Below are 26,510 nucleotides of genomic sequence, written 5' to 3' on the forward strand. Positions count from 1 at the left end.
ATTTTTTTTAAATGCAGTGTTACTGATACCAGTATCAGGTTGAATGTAGGTTACTAATCCCAGCGATTGAGCCTTTAATTAATTGCACAGTTTTGTAATAAAGCTGGGAGGATTAGTGCGTGGACAGGTGGGCAGATTTAAACCTCACTGGGCCGGACACATGTTGGGACTGAAGGGAAGCCATCATCCCGAACAAAGAGGGATTTTTTCTTTCTTTCTGTTTTTTTTTTTTTTTTTATTATTCCATGGATCGACTCCAAATAGCGGTAAACATACATGCAACCAAATCCGCTACACAGTAAACAGTGCATTCAGGCTGGAGCGTACAGTAAGCTTCAGTGATTCACACAGGACCTTTAGACAAAGGCTCGTAGCGTGGAGCCAGGGTTTGTTTTAGGATCTATTCACGACTCTAATGTTTGTTCACGGTCTATAAAAAAAAAACTTAGTCCAAAAATGAACTCTCACAAGCTCATATTTGGAAGCTTACTACCTGGCATGTTACTTAGACCACCCACCTAGTGCAGACCATACCCCCCCCCCAGGAAGAGCTACCGTTAGCTGGGAGGCTCGGAAGAATTACTATTAGCTGGGAGGTTAGGTAGAACTACTATTAACTGGTTGGCTAGGAAAAGATACTATGAGCTGCAATGCTAGGAAGAGCTACCGTTAGCTGGGAGGCTAGGAAGAACTACTATTAGCTAGGAGGCTAGGAAGAATTACTATTAGCTGGGAGGCTAGGTAGAGCTACTGTTAGTTGGGAGGCTAGGAAGAACTACTATTAGCGAGGAGGCTAGGAAGTGCTACTATTAGCTGGAAGGCTAGGAAGAGCTACCATCAGCTGGGAGGCTAGGAAGAATTACTATTAGCTGGGAGGCTAGAAAGTGCTACCATTAGCGAGGAGACTAGGAAGAACTACGTTAGCTGGGAGGCTAGGAAGAACTACTATTAGCTAGGAGGCTAGGAAGAATTACTATTAGCTGGGAGGCTAGGTAGAGCTACTGTTAGCTGGGAGGCTCGGAAGTGCTACTATTAACTGCAAGGCTAGGAAGAGCTACCGTTAGCTGGGAGGCTCGGAAGAATTACTATTAGCTGGGAGGTTAGGTAGAACTACTATTAACTGGTTGGCTAGGAAAAGATACTATGAGCTGCAATGCTAGGAAGAGCTACCGTTAGCTGGGAGGCTAGGAAGAACTACTATTAGCTAGGAGGCTAGGAAGAATTACTATTAGCTGGGAGGCTAGGTAGAGCTACTGTTAGTTGGGAGGCTAGGAAGAACTACTATTAGCGAGGAGGCTAGGAAGTGCTACTATTAGCTGGAAGGCTAGGAAGAGCTACCATACTGGGAGGCTAGGAGAATACTATTAGCTGGAGGCTAGAAATGTACATTAGCGAGGAGACTAGGAAGACTACGTTAGCTGGGAGGCTAGGAAGAACTACTATTAGCTAGGAGGCTAGAAGAATTACTATTAGCTGGAGGCTAGGTAGAGCTACTGTTAGTTGGAGGCTAGAAGAACTACTATTAGCGAGGAGGCTAGAAGAGCTACTATTAGCTGGAAGGCTAGGAAGAGCTACCATCAGCTGGGAGGCTAGGAAGAATTACTATTAGCTGGGAGGCTAGAAAGTGCTACCATTAGCGAGGAGACTAGGAAGAACTACGTTAGCTGGGAGGCTAGGAAGAAATGGTATTAACTGGGAGGCTAGGAAGCGCTACTATTAGCTGGGAGGCTAGGAAGTACTGCTATTAGCTGCGAGGCTAGGAAGAGCTACGTTAGCTGCGAGGCTAGGAAGCGCTACTATTAGCTGGGAAGCTAGCTTTTAGAGTTTCTTATCTCAGCCACAACTCATGCCATGTGAGCAGTTTGTTTTAGGATCTATTCAGGATTTTAATGTTTATTCATGTTCTATAAAAAACTTTGTTCTCTTAGTACTAGTCGTGTTCTTCATACCGCGATGGAGAGAAATGTTCCTACCACAAACACACAACCTCCCTCCCTCCCTCCACCTCCTCCCCCCTCGTCTCCCTGCACATTCACCTGTCTTTTACCTCCTTTTCATCCGGAGCCGAGGAGATGTGAAGCGACCCGCTGAGCGCCTCCACGGGAGGAGAACAGGAAGGAGTTATTACTGAAAGGGAAAGACAAGACTGATTCATCCCACTCACTTACTCACAGACAGACAGGAGGGACACAAAAGGTGCAGAAATAAAAGACATTTGCTCTATTTTCCTTTGCAAATTATGCCACAAATAAATGGTTAAATATTTCCTGCAGCACCCTGAAAAAACAATTTCAAATTCCAGCACAATAAATGGCCCGAATAAATTGAGGGAGCGCTGGCAAATAAAGGAGGACACAGGCCGGGCACGGCTCACCTGATGAATGGATGGTGGTTGTGGACGGCCAGACGCGTCCCACGATGCAACATCCCGGAAAAAAAAAACCTGCTGACCTCCACTCTGCAAATGAGAGCATTAAAAGTTAGATCTGTGCATTAAGTTGAGAGCTGCAGCTTATCTTAGCATAGAAACAACTGGCCTGATTCAGTCCAAATAAGCTAATTAGCTTTGTTTTGCATGGTATTAAATTGCCCGCTAGATGCTAAAGGTTAGCGGCTAAAGACGGGAGTAAGTAAACTTATATGCTGATGATGCCCAGCTGAGTTGTAGCATTCAGTAGAGGGGATCTTGCTACGTTCAGTTACCAGTAAAAGCATAAATTGATATATATGTGGATGAGTTGATGCGTTCATGCATTTAATTGCTTTTCGACACTCCTGTTAATCTACAACAATGAGCTCAAATCTTCACACGTTTAACCTTACAGCTTTTTGTTCGGTTATTTGTCCGACTCCAGATACGTCAGTCACCGTTTTCTAAGAGGAGGTGTTAATTTTGTTAAATAGTGGATATCTCATTTTTGGAAAGAAACTCTTCATTTATCTCCAAATGTCAATTAAATTCAAATATAATCAAATATCTCCCCATGAATAAAACATTGTGAGTAGCACGTCGGATGAGCCGGTTCTGGGTCTCTCTCCTTCTCTCATTATGAGCAGCCTCGAGCATCGTAGCAAATCTGTCTCTTCTCTCCTTCCCCTCGTACACACCAACGTCTGTGCTAGTTGTTAGCGGCCCCCGAACACTTCCACGGCACATTTAGGGTTTGATCTTCGCGCAACGATGCGATGGCGCCACGCTGCACGCCGCACGGGGCAAAGCTTAGAGACAAGACCGAGGACCACTTCAACCTGTCTAGAGACTCACCTCTGAAAATAAAGAGATTTATGTCGACAGGAGACTTTATGTTCCCCCGAGAAGGAAACTTCAGCTTTATTCCCAACGTCAGAAATGATATCCTTCTCTATCTTAGCAAAGATGTGCTATTGTGCTGTTCCCAAAGCATTTTTATTATTTTGGTTTGTTTGTTTGTTCTAGGTCTAGGTGGGTCTAGGTGGGTGCTACGTTTGTTTTTTTTTGGTCTACGTGGGTGCTACATGTCTGGTTTTTGGTCTAGGTGGGTGCTACGTGCCTTTTTTTGGTCTAGGTGGGTGCTACGTATGTTTTTATTTGGTCTAGGTGGGTGCTACGTGTCATTTTTTGGTATAGGTGGGTGCTACGTGCCTTTTTTTGGTCTAGGTGGGTACAACATGACTGTTTTTTGGTCTAGGTGGGTGCTACGTATGTATTTATTTGGTCTAGGTGGGTGGTATATGTCTGTTTTTTGGTCTAGGTGGGTGCAACGTATGTTTTTATTTGGTCTAGGTGGGTGCTACATGTCTTTTTTTTGGTCTAGGTGGGTGCTACGTATGTTTTTATTTGGTCTAGGTGGGTGCTACGTATGTTTTTATTTGGTCTAGGTGGGTGGTATATGTATGTTTTTTGGTCTTCGTGGGTGCTACATGTCTTTTTTTTGGTCTTCGTAGGTGCTACATGTCTTTTTTTTGGTCTAGGTGGGTGGTTCGTGTTTTTTTTTTGGTCTAGGTGGGTGCTACGTGTCATTTTTTTGGTGTAGGTGGGTGCTACGTGTCTTTTTTTGGTCAAGGTGGGTGGTATATGTTTGTTTTTTGGTCTTCGTAGGTGCTACATCTCTTTTTCTTGGTCTAGGTGGGTGGTACGTGTCAATTTTTTGGTCTAGGTGGGTGCTAACAGTGCAGCTTGCTCTCATCGGCCAACTACTGAGGACAAATTGGATCAAAATAGAAATACACAAAACATGAATATTTGAACCTGTATTTAATAGCTTAATATTGATGCAATATGTTAATAATAATGTATATTTATAATTTTCACTATATATATAATGCCAGCAGAACGGTCAATGTTCTTTACTTCTAAAGTCCGTGGTCTTAATGTTGTGGCTGATCTGTGCAAGTCTTGTCCAGATCCCCCCCAGCACCTGGTGTAAAAGCAGCCCTTCATAAAGGTGCAGCCTCTTTGGCAAATATTGAGAATAAAGCGCCCTAAAGCCAAAAACTAAACACAAAGGCTCCCGCAAACCAGACAGCAGGGGAGCAGGGGTTCGGTACGGGGCTCCTATCAACTTTTGTCGCCTATTTTTTGGGGGCAAACGAAGGTGGGGAGGACAAGGGAGGAGCGTTTGCGGATTGGCAGGGTTGTTGGGGTCCGTCTTTACAGAATCGTCTATCAATAGGTGCAGCCAGTGTCAGTAGTCCTTCTCATCAAACCGGGGCCTGACAAAGAGGCGGCGGCGCATGGGAAAGGGGCAGCAAGGTGAAACTAATGCCATGGATGTTTGATTCATCAGGGCCTCATTGTTGGCGGCCACGGCTGATTGTGAAGGTGCAGTCAAGCAAAAGGGGTGCGGAGTAATCAGTCGGATTTATGGTGCCGAGGGCCTCGGAAAGAGTGAGAGGGAGGAAGAAAGAGAGGAGGGAGGGGAAAAAATAAAAAATAAGTCCAGATAGAAGCTGTTTGCAGAGCAGCCAGAACAGCTTCTACCACACCTGGAACTTGTTGGATCTATTACTAGATAATAAAGATAATGAAGCATTTAAACTGGAGGCACGTGCGGCAGTAAAAAAAAAAAAAAAAAAACTCCAACATTTTTATTATTTTCAGTGTGATTAAAAAGTAAACAGATGGACTACAAACATGGCGGAAACACTAGTTTTGAGTCATTTAATCTGCATAAACATCTGATAATCTGAACTGTTAACTACGTCTTCTTTCATCCACCTTCCTCGTCTTCTCCACCCTCCCTCCACCTTTCTGATTGGTCGTCGCCGAGGGAAGACAGATGTAGGGCGAACAGCGGCTAAGCCGTTGTACTCTTAAGCCTAATGTGGAAGTTTTATATGCAAAGAGGTGAAGCAGGGAGGAGGATGGAGTTTGAACTGATTAGGATAATTCCTGCTTTTAATACAGCTGTCCCTCCAGCTTAAGGTAAACCAAATGTTGCCATCGGAGATTAGTGTACCTTGCCTGGTTATTAGCGGCCCCCTCCTCCTCCTCCTCCTTCCTCCTCCTCCTCGTCAGTCTCGTCTCTAAAGCCGATCTCGCCGGCATTAATTTCGAGAAAGAGAGAGGCGGGAAGGACAAGAGGAGGAGGAGGAGGAGGGAGCAAGAAAAGTGTTGCAACCTGATCTCCTCCTGCACCTGTTGGGAAATAGTTGTGGACGAAGATTGTGTGTTGCGCACTCAGAATACCCTCGCAGGAATTTTAACGGCAATAAGCGGTGACATTTTGGACCGTTCTCACTTTCAGAAGAAGAAGAAGAAAAAAAAAAGATGAGTGTTTTTGTAATACCTTCATCTGCATGTGGAAATACGGACGACAAGCGAACCTGAAAAGGAAACAGGAAGTCAAACGAGGATTTAACGTAACAAAGGGAAGTGTGTGTGTGTACCTGTGCATCTGTTCAGGACGATCAGTCGACAGCCTCTCCGACACCAGTTGCCCTAATACCTCCACCCACCTCCCCCCCTCCCTCCCTCCCTCCCTCCCGTCCTCACACTTGGCATCTCATGTCAAATATTATGTCACCCACTCCGTAGCAAACATCTGCAAGAGAACACTTGGCTCCGGAGTCCGGCTCAGTCCAGACCGACTCCTGTTCGAGCAGGAACTACAGTCAGAACGTGGGAGTCCCGGACGGAGGATTTTCCCACCAAAACACGACCCCCGAAAATTAATCTGCAGCCTTTAAATGTAAAACTAGTCTTCTGTGTACACTTGAAATGAACCCCTTCACACGCGCAGGAGATGATGGAATAACTCAAACCCTATTAAAACTCTTTAGGTGGGCACGGCAACCTCTTTAAGCGCAGATAAGTACGTATTCTAAATACTGTGTGACCTAGTTCTCACACGTGTGCCGAAGCTGTCACAGAATCAAGCCTAATTTCTAAAGCAAGCTACTTTTGATAAAAAAAAAAAAAAAAAAAAGGAGAAAGAAATCCTTCGCCTGGAGCGTTTCATTCCAAGTGAACATGTGAAGATTTCCTCCCAAACCAGAGATCCACTGACAACTGATGCCACATCAACAGTAGGTGTTGTCTTAACTCTGGCCTAAAAAAATAAATAAAAATGAAAAATTATGCTGTAAATCTGCTACCTGCCGATGCTAACGTGTACTCTGCATATTCATACAATGACATATAGTTGATGTTTGCATTTTTCGACCCAAAAATCCTTAAAAATAATTTTTCTAATAATATTAACAATAAATCTTTCTTGGATTTACAATTAGGGACAAGAAAATCTCAAAATATTACCTGGTTTTGTATCCGGGTCGAAGGTTGTGTTGAACAAACTGAGCTCAACAGTCTAAACAACAACTAAAAAACAAAACAAACTCCTCCAGCTGAGTGAAGGTTGATAAACAATGATGTTCCTCGATTACAGAAACATGTCAGAGACACATTCAAGGATTTTAGCTTATAGTTAGCATCCTAGCTGGTGAATTAGACAGCACCTGGCCTAACTAGCTGCTAGCAGATGTTGACTTTCTGTCTAAGCCAATGTGTACACAGTGCTAGCTAGCTGGTGGCTTAACTAGCTGCTAGCAGGCATTTACCAACTGTTTTAGCTAGTGTGCATCAAGAGTTTAATTAGCCAGTACCTTAGCTAGTCACTAGCAAATACTAACTGCCTTAGACAGTGTGTACAAAGTTTAGGCTAGTTATTGCCTTAGCTAGCCGGCACTTTGCAGCCGTGTTAGCCAGTGTGTACAAAAAGTTAGTTCACCTTTGGTTAGCTAGCAATTAGCACATGTGCACAAAGAGCTAGCTAGTCAGAGCCTTGCTAGTCACTAGCAAATACCAACTGCCTCAGCCAGTATGTACAAAAGTTAAGCTAGTTAATGGCTTAGCTAGCCGCTAGCCAGCACTTACTAGCTGTGTTAGCTGGTGTATACAAAGAGAGCTAGAGAAAAAAAAAATCGTTACTGTGTACAAAGAGTTAGTTAGCCAGTAGCTTAGCTGGCACTTAGCAGATGTTCACCTCTTCAACAAAGAGTTAGCTAGTGTATAAAAAGAGTTGGTTAGCCAGTAGCTTAGCTAGTACTTAGCAAATGTTCACCTCTTCAACGAAGAGTTAGCTAGTGTATAAAAAGAGTTGGTTAGCCAGTAGCCTAGCTAGCGATTAGCAAAGGTGCACTGACTGTCTTGACTAGTGTGTACAAAGAGTTACCTTGCCAGAGTATTGGCTAGTCACTAGCAAACACTAACTGACTTAGTGTGTACACAGCTAAAGCTACTTAATGGCTTAGCTAGCCGCTAGCTAGCACTTACTAGCCGTGTTAGCTAGTGTATACAAAGAGTCAGTTCGTCACTGGGATAGCTAGCACTTAGCAAATGTTCACTAACTGTTTTTACTAGTGTACAAAGAGTTGGCTAGTTATTGGCTCAGCTAGTTGCTATCAGGCACTGTGTAAAAAGAGTTGGTAGCTTAGCTAGCGATTAGCAAAAGTGCACTAACTGTCTTGGTTAGTGTGTACAACGAGTTAGCCACCCAATGTGTTAGCTAGTCACTAGGAAATATTAAATGTACATGGTGTAAGCTAGTTATTAGCTGCTAGCAGGCATTTAACTAGTGTGCATTCATTTCTAAATAACCAACATTGTTGTTGTTAGCTAACCAGAAACTCTGCACTCCTCTTCCTCCTCCTCCTCATGTCCATCATGAAGTGGCTGCTTCACCTGAGTCACTGCTTGATGTCTGATACCACAGATTTCCTTCCTGAGCCGATACCGAGTAAAATTCAGGCTGATATTGATACTGATGCTGATACTTTGTGCAAATACACCAAATATATCTGGTAAAATATTAAAAAATAAAAATAAAAAAGTAGCATATTTGAAATCATAGCTTTAAAAGAATACGAGACATCAGAGTATTTTTTTAAATTATTTCTTTATTTTAAACTCTGAAGTATATTGAGGTATTTACTTTCCATTCTGTTCCTGTTAATGACACACATTACCTCCAACCACAACAGTATGGATATTTTAATTTTAATTCGATTAATTTAATTTGAATTTTATCCGTTAATTCCTCATTAACTCACCTGAGCGTCGCCTCCTGTGACCATCGAGGCGTCTTCCCCGCGGCTGTTTAACTCCAGCCGCCGACAGAAAGCAACACTGTCACATTAAATAGAGGAACAAAGGTAAAAACAAGGAGCAGCGACGCTTCGCTGACAGCCTGAATCACAAAGAAGAAGTGAGCGCTCACTCAGAGGTGATAACGCCGCTCGTTTCTGCCTCCGTGACATGTGAAAAGACGGTTCATTGGCTAATGCTCAGTAATAACGCGCCACACACACACACACATGGATTTATACACTTCACGGAGGTCAGAGGGCAGAAGAGGAGAGAAATCATTACAGACGCTGACCCACACAAACGGATGATTACCACCGCGGCGTGGATCGATGCGGAACAATTCGCTCCATTATCAGGGTTGGTTAGTCAGACAACATAGTATGTGTTAAGTATATAGCTGCCATGTTGTGAAACATCACAAATAAGGAGGTAACGGCAACATTAGTAAACAGGAAAAAAAAAAAAGAAAAAGGAAAATGTTTAAAGAGTCTGCGACAGTCTTTTTTTGCTCCGAGGGTTTCGTTTCACAGCTCGTCTGGAAAAGTGAATGAGAAACGATCTCGTGTTTCCTCTGAGAGCGGCGTTCAAACGGTAATTTGAGTTTTTATGACAACTCGGGGCCCGTTTTCATCTTTGTCAATATAACGGAGTATCGGCGGCGGCTGCTGCCGCTGCTGCTGCTGCTGCACTAGAGTCTTGACAGGTGAAGAAATAACGGCGGCTGCAAACGAGACACAAGCTGAGTCAGATAATCATTTTATTGGGTGGAAAAGCAAATGTATAGTAAAGGAATACTGTTTATGGGATAGAAAATGAGTGGTGGATTCTGTTCGGAGGTTTAAATGCATCCCTGTAGCTTAAATTCTGGGACGAACTTTTCCCTCTTTGTTTCCCCCTCGTCGTTGTTTATAAGTAGATCTGACTGGACTGGAGAACAGTTCCAGGGGAGCGGAGGCGCGATGGCTACGGGCGGGTCGGCGGGTTAATCACTCTTGACTCGGAGCTCATTGCGATTGTCTGGAGCACTTTAGACGTCGAGCGAGGACCTTTCAGCGGAAATCCCATTAACCTGGGCGAAAAGACCGTTTAAACACGGCGGCTGGAGAAGTGATTAGGTTCAATTTGAGATTCCCGCTAAGCAGCGAGAAAAAAAAAAAAAAAAGGCACCCGGCCAGAACTCGAGATACGGCGCAGCTCAGCCAGACCTGAGCTTCAAGAGGACGCTTTAACGTGTCCAGAGCTGGGAATGCAGAGAAGGTGGCGGCAAAGAAACAAGAAAAAAAAAAAAAAGAAAAGAAAAAAGAAGGCAACATCTTGTGCTGCTTAATAATTCACAGCATCCCTCTCGCTGAAGGATGTTCAAACATCATCTAAAGCTCAGAGTTTGCACCAGTGCACTGCTGCTCATTGTGTTAAGGTTGCAGAGATGAAGGTAAGTAAAGGAGGAGGAGGAGGAGGTCAACCGCACGTGAAAATAAAAAGCAAGCATGCAAACAAAGTATGCTCATACACCACAACCAACAGTACAAAACAAGCCTGGGTGCATGGCACACGGCCCTGAATAATTAACACAGCCGCGAGATGATGCTGAATTTGATAATTGCCCTGATTGGAGCTGGGAGAAGTTTCACCGTCGCACCGATAGGCGAGGAAAACCCCACCGCCGTAACGCACGGCTGCAGACCGACCGGAGTTCAAGCGAGGCAAACCTTCCTCGATGTGACATCTCTCCAGATCAGTCGGATGCTTCCGGATGTGCAGGGTCCCTCGTTCATTTTGCATTGATGCCTCTGAATGTCTAATTCGCACACTTGCTCTGGCCTACTTCATCAAAAAGACTGCAGGGTTATGGGCTTGCGGGGGTTATAAAAGATAAAAATGGTCAGATACTCGCGGCGTGAAAAGAAGTGACATGTGCGGCGGCGCTTTTATAAAACCATCACTTAATACAGAAGTTGTGTTTTCACACACTGGGATTCTGGGAAGTTTCAAGAAGTTTAGGAAAAATGATTTGACGCCAACAATTAATCACAAATATTAGTCGAAGGAAACCAGAGACTCAGGTCCACGTTAGGGCTGACAGGTGCTTCTGTTTGCAACTCTACACAGCGTCGGTGCATGATAATGGAAATATGCTAACTGTGGGGTTAGCATGGTTAGCGGGGGCTTCATTTAGGACGGGGTGCACAAATTCCAGTGGAGAACTAAAACTGAATCCATTGGATTCAGTCCAACACTACCATGAATTCATTTAGAATTCATTTAGAAAAAATGAATGTGCTTCATTCAAAAAAAATATTATTGAACATCTATCTGGTTTCTTTAAATAAGAAATATTTAAGGACAGACATGGATGCATCACCAGGCCTTGGATCTATATCTTCAAATACAAAAAAAATAATAAATAAATAAATAAATTCTACAGTGGACAAGGCACAAGCCAAATATAACTGGTCCCAATCTGGGCAGACAGGATCTAGAAGAACCGATGAGGTCACAGTGTAAAATACCGATTCCCGTCCAGATCAGAGCATCTTTTCTCTAAAACTTAGGGTTAGAGATGATGGGGTCTGCAGCCTGGCTCATCCAGGAGTAGGGTTAGATTAGGTTTGTGTTGTTTTTCTACCTTTACCTAAATTCAGACGGACTGTAAAATATCAGAAACTGGTTTTGCACCTTTAGTATTGACCTATTCTCCTCCAAAAGAGTCAGATCAGAGCATCTTGGGAGAGTTTTCCCCAAAACTTGGGGTTGTTGTTGTCCACATGGACTCCAGCTTGGTTGATCTTGTCCAACAACTGGTTGTTTTCCTGCCTCTAAAATGACAAAACATGCCCATAAATCAGAGAGGAACCAGAAACACCAAGAGTTTAAGTGAGTATTTTGAGCTAATATTCCATCTGATTGGATCGAGCTCAGATACCATAAAACAAACGTGTTGCACCTTTAGGTTTAAAAAGAAAAAAGTGGCTTCACCTGACTGTACGCCACTAAATGAACAATGAACACTGTGCGACTCCCTCTCTACATAATCAAAGCCGAGGTGGAGGGGGGAGGAAGGGGGAGGAAGGGTGAGGCGAGGCAGGGTGGTGGTGGTGTGCACGCTCTGACAGCCTCGACAGTTGGGATGGGCGACTGCCAAGCTGCTGCTAAATATACACTGGGGTCGCTCCCTGGCAGTTCCTCAGCTTTGTCAGAGCCTCAGGTTTTCTGATAATAAAATAAAAAAATAAAAAAAAAGAGAGAGAGAGAGAGAGAGAACGGGGGTTTCTGCTCGCACCAAGTCGAGTGACAGTTGTGACAGGGGAGAGGTCGCCGGGCTCGGGACCTCTGCGTTTGTTTTGTGTGCGAGGACCTGACCTGTCGGAGGTTGATGGGCACTCGGCGATGGAAGGGGGGGGGGAGTTGTCACAGAGGCCCCCCCCTCTAGATATCCAGCCAAAAGGAAAGGATGAATGTTGTCCGGCTCTTTCCTGCCTGCGATTTCTACTATTGTGTGACTGTATGTGTGTGTATTATTAGCTACATATATTACTTTAGCATAAAGTTGCAGTTATCTAATAGAAACGTGAGATTAAATGTGGTCGAATTTACAAATTAAAGCAAGTTTCTTTAAATTGTGTTCAGTTTGAATCATTTTTTTTTTTGGAATAAGTGCATTTAATTTGATTAGCAGAAGATATAAAAGCCCCCAAAAATGTCCCAGCGCTGCCCAGGAATCTGACACATTAACATTTTTGCGGCGGACATGTTTTTTTTTACAGTGTGTATGCATTTCCCTGTGCATGTGTCAGCGGAGCATTGATGAACTCAGCACAATGTTGAATGGGACTGTTTTGGCAGCTGAGACAGCGAGGCCGAACCTGCGGGTCAGAGATAAAACCTCCCCTCGCAGCTCCGGGCCGGCGAGAGGACGTCCCATCAGAGACAGGACAGAAAGCAGAGGAAAAACCACTCGCTGAGGGGGTGAGGGGGGAGGAGGAGGAGGACGGGGGGTGGTAGCTGTTGCAGCAGTGGACACTCAGGCCTCCTCGTCCTCGTCCTCCTCGTCCTGCAGAGCGGGAGGTTGAAACCCCATCTCCTGCATGTTTAGGTGTTTAGAAGCTGATTGCGTCAGTGGAGAACCAACAGTCATGAGCAGGAAGGTGGAGGAAGCTGCTCCAATAGCAAAACTATTTTGTCATTTCCTGGTGGTTGCTTAAAAACGGGTGATGACTCATCCTGCACTCGGGAGCGTTTAGTGACTTCGGATCCCCCTCCTTCCCCTAAGGCCTCAGTTTTTGCGTGAAACCACTTAAATCTTACACGTCATCATCATGATGGATCTGGATTTTCTGGTGAATCCGGGTCCTAGGGTGAAAAAGACAAATACGGAGCCCCAGATATTGACCCTTGTTGGGTGGCTAAGCTAATATATACTGTTGCTTCGCCACTACGATGACTGGTGCACATGTAGCGCCACACACAGGCCCGGGATATGAACTACAGCCTTTCTACAACTAGATGCGTTTTTTTATCCAAGGGATCAGACAAGAAAAAATCTCCAAACGACTCTGAAGATTTTATACATGAGGACGTGGTCTAAGTTTCTAGTTTACCAGCTGGACGGCCATTTGTGGGCGGAGCCTAATCAGTTGCCACTTTCAGAAGTGATGCGTCGACACCTACTGTATGCAGCACTTGGACCTAGCATCGTAGCTAACGTGCATCCTACCACCACTTGCTAGTAGTGTGTTTAACCTTTAGTATTCCTGGCAGGTTTAGAGATATAAACATTTGCATTTCACCAAAGTTTAATTTCGGTGAACATCACAATCGCAGTTGTTAAAAGCGAAGCAGGAAGTAGAAACAAAACTTAACCCGACAAGGGTTTGAGTAGAATTACTAGAGAGCGAACCAGTATAGAGTCCTCTTAATTATGATGATTTCATCATATTGTTTCTTGTAATTTACATCTCTTATACACAAATACGTGGCACAATACTGACAAAAAGTCATTTTTTTAATGTATTGTTAAAGATGTTTCAGTTTCTAAAATCCTGGTGGACGATTGAAAACCGGTGATGACTCATCCTGCACTCGGGGCGTTTGTATCCAGTGAAACAATGTGTCAAGTCTTTGTGGGCGGGGCTAACTCAAGGCCACTACAGCAGACTGGGCTCTGGTTTCACAGGAAACGTGCAAAAATATGAAATCAAACTGCACTTTTCTATTTTTTTTTATTGCATCTTCCAAGAGATTCACGGGTGAAAAAAAAAATTAACAGTGTCTTTACAGACAGATGCAACAGATTACAATTTGTTAGAAGGAAAGAGGCAATTAAAGTCGTGTTTACTTTCAAAGGTCAACCTTTTGATCTTTTCCTTCTCACTTTATGAGTCACCGAAAAAACGCTGAGAAGAGCTGGCCGAGAGCGGAGCGCTCGCACAAAAATGAACTTGAACCTGCGACGCAGTCACCAGGAAGCGGCCTAATCACCGTGAGGAAACGATAAGGTTGCTGCTTGATGGTTGCAGCAGGAAGCCGGGCGGAGGTTGACCGCTGCGTTTAAACACGCAAACCTGCCAAGATTCAATCTGGCCTTGTTTTTCCTCACAAACGGCCCACTCAAGATCAGAAAAAAGGGCCTTGGAGAATCACTGACTACGAGCTTGGGGCTGCATTTAGGAAGGATGTGCTCACGAGGGCTATTACCTCAGGCCTGATGGAAGGGGAGGGGGGGGGTCGGCTTTGCTGATAAGTCAAGTTTCAAATTATTAGCAGGCTGTTGATGAAAGTCACATATTCAAACCACTTTAAATGTCGTGGGAGGAGGAAGCGGCGGAGAGAGGTGGCAGAAAGGTTGCTCCGTGTTTCCCTGATCCCAGTGAAGAGTGGATGTTATTGCTCTGCCGTGTGGACACAGACTGAGACACTGCAGCGCTCCGTCTGACAGATCGCTGATAGCGAAGGCGCTTTTTGGAAAAAACAACAATACGGCTAAAATAATCCCAAACCTCCACTTTTTTTTGTTTTTCATCCGATAATAAAAGGGACGTGTTGGCTTAGTAGGAGGGGATTTCACTTTTAGAACTATTTTAATTAGACCTTTAACCCGGCGGCACACTTTGGATTACCGTAATTAGCCGAGGCGTTGTCATTACGGTAATTTCACTCTTAAAAACAGACAGATACTGTAGACAGATAGTTCTTAAGGGACGTTTTTTGACCTTTTTTATAAATAAAAGCAAGCAAAAACAGAGGACGAAGCGACGTGGAGCTGTGTGAGTAGCTGCAGTGCAACGGGACACCTCCGAGCACAAATAACGGATGTGTAACAGGGCGCCGGAGAGAAACCGCATACCTGCACGGCAAATCTCTCCTCTGTAAATAACGCTCAGATAAAAGCCGAGGCCTGTGTGCAGCAAATAAAGAAGCACAAACATTTTTTTTTTCTTCTTTGGCGGGGGGAATAATCCGACTGCCACGGAGTCTGCATTACACCTTTCATCTCCACGTTGGGAGAGAGTGGATTTGGCTTTCCATCACGGAGGAAACGACACGAACTAACGCGGCGAGAGCGGAGCGAGGGGTTTGATCTTCCCCCGCCGAGAGAGGGCCCGCATCCGAGCAGTTAGCCAAATGAATTGAATCAGCGGGATTAACGGCACCTGTAAAGAGCTGTCAGGTAGATTTACAGGCCCCGCTGATAAGCCGGCGGCGAGGGATAAATACGCCCGGTGTCCCGTCGCCGGCTGCCAGCCAGTCAAAGAGAAACCTCTCCTCCCGGGCCTCTCTTTCCTTCTCCCCCCAGAGCGGCAGACACCTCCACCTTTGATAAGGTAATAACATCAGTCCTGACTCCGGCTGCAGAGGTGAAAGCTGACTGCAGGATGGTGGAGACACGCTTTCAGGCGGATGAATGCAGTCAGAAACAGACGCACTGTGTGTGTTGATGCCTGTGTGGATATCAAAGGTGAACACGTCCCGGCTGTCAGGAGGAAACCTGCTATCAGGGAAACGTCAGCTCTTCAGAAGCAGAGAGAGAGAGAGAGAGGGGGAAAAAAAAGTTGCTTTACATACAATTCTGCAACTAGAAACGCTTTAAGGTTTCACATAACATCCAAGGTTAGTTCTGCCGGGGTCAAACCTGTCCTGGTCCACGGGGGGAGGGAACTTAAAAGTCCAGGAAGGGAAGTCATTTTTGAAAAGGAAGGAAGCGTACGGTGCATCGTCTCTTAATCCGAGGGCATATTTGTCCTTTGATGAGCAAAATATATCACGTAAAAACACTCTACCTCTGCATAAAATATGACACTGCATGTTTCCTAAGTGCACGACATTTAGAAGTGACTTTAACTTTTCATAGGAGCCCTGTCAAAAGACAAGTCAGGGAGTCACTCCGAGGTCGAGTGAATCAGTGACGAGCTGCAGACAAACTTTAAAAAATCCACTCCCTCTCCAACCTGATCCTCGTGTCTATTAGTCTCCTGTTGTTTTATTATGTTCCTTCGGTGCGTTATGAGGCCGTAAAGCAAGACAAACTGCACCAATTTGCAGGCAGAGTGCAACAAAAATAGAAAGCCTAACACAAATTTGATCAAGACCGAGGCCGACTGTGAGAGCATTTGACCGAGAGCAGCCTGTTTGTGAGCTGCTTACGCATGTGGAGGAGGATATCCTCCCAGAGCTGACATCAAACCTCCAGCTCCCCTCACAGCTGGACCTGCTCTTGTGTGGCCGACCTCGGTGGCGTCGCCTCGCAGAGCGTATTTCTCCCCGGCGAACTCGAGAGATACGACTCGATGAAAACTTATTAAGCTCGGTTCATGCATCAAGGGTAGGGGCTCACCTCTGCGCCGGCTTTAATTGAAAACATGAGCGGAGCGCGTTTACAAGAGGGCTGTAAAAAGCTCTCCTGGCTGTGACTTAATGCAGCACAGGAGGAAATCATATCCTGCTTGTTGGTTTAAGTACGTGAAGGCAGTTTATGATGGTCAGCCGCTGAGTCCACTTACTGCATTTGATTTAAGCTCGGTGCAGCGGGAGCTTCCTGCAGGAGATGTGACATCCATCCAAGGCGACCCGGGATGAAGTCCAATGTCGGCATGTAGGCCACGTCCCTGGTGGACATGTTCTCATGCTGAGGTAATCCATGAAGTCAGCGCTGCGAGCTGCAGGTGGAGAACGGACAGGGGACCAAAAAAAAAAAGAGCATAGGACGTGTTTTCTCTCAAATAAAAAAAAAAAAAACAGCTTTTATTGCCGTCAGGGCTGCTTTACGAAGGTTTCTTGGGCGTCTTTTTTTCCGGCTGGATCCCAAACCGTCGCCGCTCGCCAGGACGTGATGTTTTGTTTTTCCGCAAAGTGGAGGTGATGTCTCGTACGCCTTCTGATTTATATCCACTTCACTGACGGAGGCGGGGAGGATTTAGTCCACAAGGAGACACCCCAATTAGGAGAAGATTTAATGGAGTAGTATTTCAAATTGACTCCACGTGGAAGAACTTCAGCCGCGACATTAAGAAGCAAGTAACGTTTAAACCATCTTGGGAAACGTTTGGACCCGGTTTTCATTCGCGTGGATGTTTTTTACACATGAACCAACCCAGGGACACCAACCCACACCCTATAGCAATGACACCCAACAGGACGCAGCCACAAAAACACTTGAAGGTGTTGACCTGGCCTCCAAATATCTGCAGGATGATTCACAGAGGACCCTCCCCCTCAAAGCCACTCTCTACACAGTATTAGTAAGGTGGTCATAATGTTATGCCTGATATAAGATATCGAACGATCCCAGCATGTGAAGTGCAGCCGTCTCCCACAAATAACTACACAGACTGACCCAGGGATTTCACCGAGTGGTGAGTACCTGAAACAAATCCCAAAGCCCAGACGGACCCCTGCGTGGATACGAGGGTAATTCCACCAGAGCATCGCTGGCACAGCCTCATTCTTCCCAGAGCTATACAGTTTAATGTTTACCCATATTCCCTGCTGGGCCTGGAGCACTATATATCTGCTAGAGGTAATGTTTTTACAAAGCCATGACCAAATGTGTTTGGATTGGCCGCGGAAAGCTCCTTCAGATTTAACACAGGCTATACGGGCTGATAGCTTGTCCCAAAAAAATATATTCCATGAGCAAAAGCGCCCTCGAATAAAAGGAGTAAATTTAATGAATATTTACATAAGGCTGGATACACGTCCAAGCTGAAGGGAAAACACGGGTCCACAAAGTCATGGAGCCGTGACAAAGAAAAGCCTGACAAAGGAAAAAGGTGAAAGAACTTGATCTGAATCCTTTATTTTAAAACGTGTAATCCCATCGAGGCGTCGGTAACAGAGGGGCCGGCCGCTAAACACACAAACGCAGACGTGATTAAAGGAGGTTTTATGGCTTCGCCGCACAAACCGAAGAGTGAATCAGGGATCGATACCAATGAATGACGGATTACTTGAGCAGAATTCAAGAGACAGCTGTGTCTCAGGACATTTCAGAAACAAAAACTAACTGTTAGCCTCGGTGTGGCCTCTAGATGCTAATGGTTGCCATGCAGAGGAATTTCCATGACTTACGGTGCAATTATATTAGCAGCAAGAGACACATTTGTAATGTGAATCCAGTCGACTCTAAGACAAGACAAGGAAAGACTTTCGGATTTTGCATCTTAAAATACAGCTATAAGCTATAGCAACGATGCTAATCCACTTGACTTCTCTGGTGTATGACAAAGACAGAATGTTTAGTCCATATGAAAGGCACCAAGTAGTGGTAACGTGACTGGGACTTTCCTGAATTTATGCCTTTACGTTTCCTAACTGTTAGCCTTGGTGGCTCCTAGATGCTAATGGTTGCCATGCAGAGGAATTTCCACAACTAAGTGACAAATTTCTAACGGAAACTGGCGAAACAAAATGACAATTTAGCATAAGTTGCTGCAGCGTTTAAAAGAACAGAAAAGTTTCCTGGAGACAAATCTTTCAGAGGGGGTTAGGGTTAGAGCATATGGAATCGAGCTGCAGAGCTGAAGCTATAGCAACAATGCTAATCCACTTTACCTTGACTTCTCTGGTGTATGACAAAGACAGAATGTTTAGTCCATATGAAAGGCACCAATTAGTGGTAACGTGACTGGGAATTTCCTGAATTTATGCCTTCGTGTTTCCTAAATTAAGCTACCCGCTCGTTGGCTTGCTAACTGTTAGCCTTGGTGGCTTCTAGTCGCTAATGGTTGCCATGCAGAGGAGTTTCCACGACTGTTTTCCCCAGTCGACTGTACGAGAAGAACAGGAAAGACTTAAATCTACAGGGGGCACTCTTTAAGATCAGATCTTAAATCTTATCTTCATTGAAAGACGAAAATCATTTTCTCTTGAGCTGCAGAGCTGAAGCTACAGCAGCGATGCTAATCCACTTTACCCAGTAAAGTAGAATAAGTGGGGACATTTGTGCCGGGGAATGGATCGGAGGGAGGGAGGGAGGTGGTGGTGGTGGGGGGTAAAGGACTCCAACCTCACGAGACGGGGAAGCTTTGAAATGCAGATGTCCGGGGCCTATCGACTGTCACCTGTATGAAGCACTTTAGCTTCAAGAGGCACATTGTGATGTGTATCAGCCGACGAGGCAGATTGGCGATGATTGCTCTATTCTGGCTGTCGGCGAGTGAAAACAAGGTATTCATCCTTTGTCAGAGCCACATCTCCTCTCTCATCTCGGCAATGAGACCCCCCCCCAGTCCCTCCCTCCCTCCCTTCACCAGTCGCTGTCACCATCCACTCGCTTAACCTCTTGTCTTGATTTGGAACAAGGCCCTGATTTACTGGAGGAGAGGTCGTTGCGTTTAATTTTGCTTATATTTAACTCACCACAAATAAAAGGAAAAGACACACGTTTAAACCGATACAGCAGCAGCTGGTTGAGACGTAAATGGACAGAAGTGCAAAAGCTGCAGGACAGACTGCAGATTGTGGTACAGCGTCCATCTCCTTTGCACCATAGTGTAATTCTAAACGTCTTTTCTCTGTTTCTTTTATCAAGGTTTTATTAAATATTTTAAAATTTGAAACTTGCTGCAAAAGTCGTGCACATGACAACGTGGGAAAACAAGCGTCGTCTTTCGGACAGCGTCGCTTATTCCCCCCGAAACTTCTGCATTTGCGACGAAATTTCTGACAAACTGTGAAAGTAAGAAAATAAATGTTTTTTTTTGTTTTTTTTTCAGCCGATTTCTGTCTGTGCAACTAAATTAGACGCATGTTGTTTGGCGACTAAAACCCGGAGAGGTGCGACTTTGACAAAGTGTAAGACACACAACAGTCTGAATAAATGCACACACTTATAGCTCCTATAGTACCTCATTTATTTCCCGCCGCATACTGTGCACGTGTTGTGCGTCTCCTGCTTTATTTTCTCCCCTTTTCTCCCATAATTCAAAGTGAAATACTTCCAGCCATTTGACACAATTAGGCGCTCTCTTCCCACCGCATCGCATCCCACTGGATGGCCCTCATTATCACGAGCCCTTGCCTTTTAGATAACTTATAATGAGGCCGAAAATGTTTCACATTTTGCTTTTTCTCCTACATCGTCGGTTCAAAGAGACCTACTTCAACCTAATTAGGAGTTCCAACCGCTGCAGTCAAATGCTTTTCTTGTTTCTTATGGGGTTAACAGCGGTGAGATGTAGATTTCCACAAGACAGGGTCTGGAGCCATTATGTCGAATCGGTGACAGATATCACTGAAGTCCTACGGTAATGGTCTGCAGGATGAAGTTACCGAGCTGATGGCGAGGATGTTGTTAGTCGGATAATGCGGGGCGGATCGACTTACGTTTACATCTGCAGATCTGGGACTCAAAATGAAAATTACAGGCAATAAAAAGAAAAGAAAAACCTGTTGTCCTCCTCCGGTATGTTGCTGGAACGAACGGCCGAGCCCCAAACGTCCCTGAATAATCCACCAAGGACCGTAGATCCACACTGAGCCCCGTTTAATGGGCTTCCCATTTGTATCGAGCACCTGGTCGGAAATGTTTTGGATGTGTACTCACTCTGTCTCTCGGATGCTGAGCAGAAAATGGGAAGCATGTGGCAATTCCCACTTTTCCTGCACATCTGCATATGAGGTTTACATTTTGTGCGTTTATCTAGTTTGATTGAAAAGCAATAAACGAGTATATATGCGAGTAAATGGATTAAACGACACAACGTGGAAGGCATGTAAGTTTGAGCAACACCAGGTGTGAACACTTTAAATTGAGCTACGTGTGACTGGATTGTCCAGGTTGGATGCAAAATTTAAGGGCCCGCGAGTTGACGCTTCCAAAGTTGACTTCATACCAGACTGACTTCACACGTTTGCTGAAATTCCTGGAGCTACAACACAAACCTACAACCTACAATCTCCTCTCGGATAATTACAGCGCCCGGACTCGACCCCCCTTCGACCTCTCGCCGCTCGACAATTCAGCTTTCCACTTGAGTAAGTTGTAGGTGCGTTTACTGGGCGCCAGCTTGTTCCTGTTAATAATACGAGAGCTGAACCTTGGACCTCACCTGACTGTAGTATCTGGGACAATAGCCAGCCCGAGTGTGCGTCTCTCCGTGTGTGTGTGCGTGTTTCCTTTCCCATAATCTTGTTCCCCTCGCGAGCCACAGAGCCTATAAAGCTGTCAGTGAACATGTAGGACACGTCACCTTTGCCGGGCTTTCTCACACATTCAGAGCTGCCGCATTATCGCACATACGCCGAACAAGCCACCGTTACACATGCAGAAAGGTATGCACAAAAAAAAAAAAAAGAAAAAAAAGATTCACACACACTGCAGCACGGTCCAGATAAACACACGCGGTATTAGCGTCTGCAGAACGCCACGCTCGCCTGTAGCATGTTAAATTTGGAGCTTGACAGTTTAAAGAGTCGTTCAGTGTATTAAATATTATGAGTGTTTACACGCTGCAGATATTGGACGTTATGTGACGGAATAAACGCCCCGAGAGATAAATCCAGGATTATTTATTCCTTCTGTAGATATAGGAGCTCCTCCTAGCCTCCCAGCTAACAGTATTTCTTCCTAGCTTAACAGCTAACAGTAGCTCCTTTTAGCCTCCGAGCTACCAATAGCTCCTCCTAGCCTCCCAGCCAATAGTAGCTCTTTCTAGCCTCCCAGCTAACATTAGCTCCTCCTAGCCTCCCAGCTAAGAGTAGCTCTTCCTGGCCTCCCAGTTAACAGTATCTCCTTTTAGACTCCCAGGTAACAATAGCTCCTCCTAGCCTCCCAACTAACAGCACCTCTTCATATCCTCATAGCTAATAGTAGCTCTTCCTAACCTCTTACTAACAGTAGCCCTTTCTAGCCTCCCAGCTAAGAGTAGCTCATCCTAGTGTACCACCTAATAGTACCTCCTCCTAACCTCCGACCTAAGAGTAGCTCTCCTAGCCTCCCACCTAATAGTAGCGCTTCATAGCGTCATAGCTAATAGTAGCCCTTCCTAGCCTTCCAGCTGACAGCAGCTCTTCCTAGCCTCCCAGCTAAAAGTAGCTCTTACTAGACTCCCAGCTAACAGTAGCTCTTCCTAGCCTCCCAGCTAATAGTATTTCTTTCGAACCTCCTAGCTAACAGTAGCTCTTCCTAGCCTTCCAGGTAACAGTAGCTCATCCTAGCCTCCCAGCTAATAGTAGCTCTTCCTAGCCTCCCAGCTAAGAGCAGCTAACTTCTTGGTCCTGTTCTTTTGTTTTCTTCACTATTTCTACTGTAAGACAACAGCTTCAGGTTCAAGTATTCAGTGTTTGTGGGATGTTGGTGCATTATGCATGTGTGTGTGTGTGTGGATGTGTGTCGAGGCCCTTTGTGGATGTGGGTGGGGGGGGGGGGGGGGCGCCAGCTCCTGGTTTGACAGGAGGATTATGGGAAACAGATGACTTACGCTTCTAATTTGAAGCCTTAAATTGCAAACAGAGTTTCGGGAGTCCGGCGGAGTTCTGAACGCTGAAAGGAAAGGTGTGTGTGTCTCCGTGGGTGGTTGCCACACACACACACACACACTCTCGTTTCACTACATGTCGGCTGCAGGTTCACACAAACACAGGGCGACAGGTCACAAACACACAAACCTATAATATGCAGTAAATGGCAAATAACTGCCAGACACTGAAAGTTACAGATACTCAGGAAAAATAAAACATTTTCTGACATTTTTATAGTTGGAAAAAGCAAAAACGTTACTCAGTTTAGTCAATTTTACTTGGATTTATCATTTTTAACTCAAACCAAATGTATTGTATGAGTCTAGAAGAAGTGGAGAAGGAGTCATCTCTGCCATAAAATACACTTTAAACCGAGAGGGATCCCAAAAAAAAGAGCATTTCTTTCAGGGTCTAATCCCGTCCCTTCTCTTGTCGGGGTCGGATTGCTCAGACAAAAAGCTCCGAACACGACTCGAAGGTCTGATGTCTGTTTTCATAGGAGGAAGTCTATGTTAAATGTGTCCTCGGATGTCGGAGTCGTGCAGGGAGGTCGGAGATCCCACCGTGACGAAGCTCCGACACATTTTTTTCCGCGAAGGTAAACAGCTGAGCCAGCGGCGCATAAACCAGCACCTGTTGGTGATTAACCTCCCCCGCTAAGGTAGAAGGAGCGAGGCAGGCGGCTCCCGTGGTGAGGAGGAGGAGGAGGAAGGGGGAGGAGGAGGGGGGAGGAGGAGGAGGAGGAGGAATGCGGCGCCGGACATCGGAGACAGACAAAGGAATCCCGAAACCGATGGGAGGAAATAGCCGGGAGACAGCTGGAGAGGTTTCACCTGGCACCTGTTGAGCAGCCGGAGGCCGTCACCACGGAGACGCTGAGTCCTGCTTCTGCTGCTTTGAGGACTTAGTCATTGGTGACGTGGACGGATATGCTCTGAATCATCATCATCATCATCATCATCATCATCATATGAGCCTCCTGAGAGTTTTACTTCACCTGCTAAAAGAGATAAATTATTTGTCACTTCTTCTTCGTTGGTGTTCCTCTAAAACTGGAGCTGGAGCTGTGACAGGAAGTTCTTCTTCTTCTTTTTCCAACCACTACTTCCTTATTCTTTCATCATCTTCATCCTTCTTTATTTACTTTTTCTAGTTCTTCAGTTTCTCTTTCCTCCTTTCCTCTATCTCCTTCTTAATTGTTATTCTTCCTTATCTTTATTGTTCTTCTTCGTGCGTTCTTCTTTTTACCATTTCTACTTCCTTCTTCTTCTAGTTCCTTATTTCCTTCTTCATATGGTTTCTTCCTTTTCCTCTTTCTGCTTCCTTCTTCTTCTTCCCATTCATCTTCACTCTTCTACTTCACTTTTATTCGTTCTTAGTCTTCATCCTCCTCCTCCATGGTCCTCCATCGTCGTCTTCTTCTTCTACTTCTTATTTTGTTGTTCTTCTTCACAAGTGTCCCTCTTTTTCCTCCTACTTCTTCCTTCTTCTACTTTCTTTTTATTCCTTCTTATCTTCTTCTTCTTCTTCTTCTTCTTCTTCTTCTTCATAATCCTCCTTCATTCATTCTCACATTACGTCCTTTCAGCCAACGGCCGCCTGATGATGTAATTTCGTTTTGGGATTTATTTATTCAGAGACTTCCCATCAACCATATGTCACAAAGCGACGCTGTTCATCTGCTCATCTGAGACCTTGTCAACATCCAGCTCCTCCAGAATAATCCAGGACCAAGACCAGGTCTGGACCAGGTCTGGGTCCAGAACCAGGGTCTCACAATCTGTTGCACTCTTTAGTTTAAGAATCTTTCTTTAAACAAAAAAAGATTTATCGGGTTATTGGATGCTCACATCGAAGAATAAAGGTGTGTGCATGTGTGTGTGTCCTGCCACATGTTTGCAGAGCTGGTGTGTGTTTGTGTTTGTGTGTGTTTGTGTGGGTCATTGTCACCGTCTGGACAGATTTGACACACGTATTCATTTCATATTCCAACCAGCACGCCATCACACTGACATCATATGTGACAATGGATTTATTCCACTTCCCCGCGCTGCACACCGTGCTCCTCCACAGTTCAGCCATTGTCATGTAAAGCGAATGCATGTTTTATTTATGACAGGAGTCGTATTTTGCACGACAAAAGGGGGGAAAAAAGGTAACGCTGCGCCGCTGAAAAGGTGCCGCAGACGGATCGGGACGGGGGTTAAAGAGGGCGATTGTGAATCAATTTTCGAGTGCGTAAACGTGGAGGGAAACGCTCGGTTTGTGTGAGAAAACAATCGCAGACGACATCAGTATTACACACGGTTATGAAGAAGATCATAATAAAGCGAGAGAGCGCTGGATAAACGTGCAGCTTTAAGCACCTGTGTTCACACCTGGTATTATAATCTGCGTCTCCAGCCGGCAGGTGATTTCTGATCTCAGCTTCTCTTCATGCAAATAAACACAGACATTACTTAGTGTGCGTATAACACTGCTTATTAACTTATAAACTTATTCTTTGGCCTTTAATGCAGCGTCTCTGTTTCTGTGTTTTATTTATTTATGCATCACTGACAATCACCGCCTTTAATTTGACGCTGTATTGGAACCGCAAACGTGAGGAGATGTCACGTATTTTGGAACAAAACGCGAAGCTCCAACTTTAAAAATCTTCGACACAAATGACACAAAACTCCGCTTGCACAACAGCCCGACCCGGGACTCAGTGTGTGTTCACGCCACCAGAGGAACGAGGTCAAACGAGTCCCAGACCACCTCCACCTCCACCTCCACCTCCACCTCCACATCCACATGCTGGCGCCTTCATAGCTGCTCAGACACCATATTAACCCAGAGCCGCATACTAAAGAGAGTCAGGCCGAGAATTTTGTCGCGTTGCATCGTGGGAAATGGAGTTCCAAACATCTCCTGGCGTTGATGAGTTCATTTTCTGAGCTGTGAGTTTTCAGAACATGCCAGTGATTCTTGCGGCGCTCTCAGATGTTTGAGAGATTAACCCGAACCCAAATAAATCTGAATAACGGCACCGTGATGGCTGACAAAGTCCCAGTCCGCTAAAAGGGAGAACTATAATGTGGTTTGTTAGAAGTTAAAATGTAATCCAAACCAACTGCAGGAAACAAGGGATTATGGGTAGAAGGAGAACAGGAGCGACTCTGCCTGCTGGAAACGCCAAGGACTACAAAGTGGGCCGTTTCTTTATGTGGATTTAATTCGAGTTCCACCTCAGCTGCCAAAATCTCTAACCTACATGGCTTTTATTTACAACTCGTGGTCCTTGTTATTGGACAGTGTGAAACTAAACTCAAATTAAATTTTCCACTCTGGTTTGGACCAAAGAAAACAAACCCTAGGTGTGATTGTAGCTTTACTTAAGATAAGAGCAAAACATGGCAGTGGCATAATCAAAGTTTTTCATGGGCCATTTCCTTAATCATGTTACTGTTGTGTTGCTTGTGTGCATCTAAATGTAGCCGGGGTTTGGACTCGGCTGTAAACATGGGAACATTCTTTTGTCTGGAAATAAAGCCAACGATCCTAATCCGAACCAGTTCGGTGTGAAACAGGAGAGTGAAAATAATCGCGATCAGTTGAAAGGCTACTGCTGGGCACGGAGCAGAAAATAAATAACAAGGGGAAAAAAAAAGCAAGTGTGAGAACGGCGACAAGCACTCACATACTCAGCATAACGGAGAAAATGCAATTTCCCAGAGTGGTATACTTTATAAAGCCAGCTCTTTTTACAGTGTTTGCAGCCATTCCTGGAAAAACATGCAAACACCGAGTCTTTTTTTTTTTTTTTCCCATGGTGCACACACCGTATATCATAGTGCACAACACGTCTCAGTAAATAAAAGTTTTTTTTGCGTGTCGTATTTCTGCCGAGCGATTGGTGATATATTTAAGCGACATAAAGAAGAACAAAGGTCGCCGCCGTCCGTCTATGCGACGCAACACATTAAAGATCCTTTCATTCCAAAAG

At 45.0% G+C, this 26,510-nt stretch overlaps 1 protein-coding gene across 1 annotated transcript in view; it reads right to left on the reverse strand.

Annotated features, from left to right (window-relative positions):
* Window positions 1-5,837, reverse strand: part of zeb2b (zinc finger E-box binding homeobox 2b) — an 80,036-nt gene extending 74,199 nt beyond the window's left edge. Inside the window, 3 exon segments of the mRNA XM_047576957.1 lie at window positions 2,048-2,127; window positions 2,375-2,458; window positions 5,769-5,837. Of these exon segments, the coding sequence (XP_047432913.1) occupies window positions 2,048-2,058 (11 nt within the window). The 5' untranslated portion in view covers window positions 2,059-2,127; window positions 2,375-2,458; window positions 5,769-5,837.
* Between the last annotated feature and the right edge of the window lie 20,673 nt (window positions 5,838-26,510).

This window comes from Mugil cephalus, chromosome 23, assembly GCF_022458985.1.
Source record: "Mugil cephalus isolate CIBA_MC_2020 chromosome 23, CIBA_Mcephalus_1.1, whole genome shotgun sequence".
NCBI lineage: Eukaryota > Metazoa > Chordata > Actinopteri > Mugiliformes > Mugilidae > Mugil > Mugil cephalus.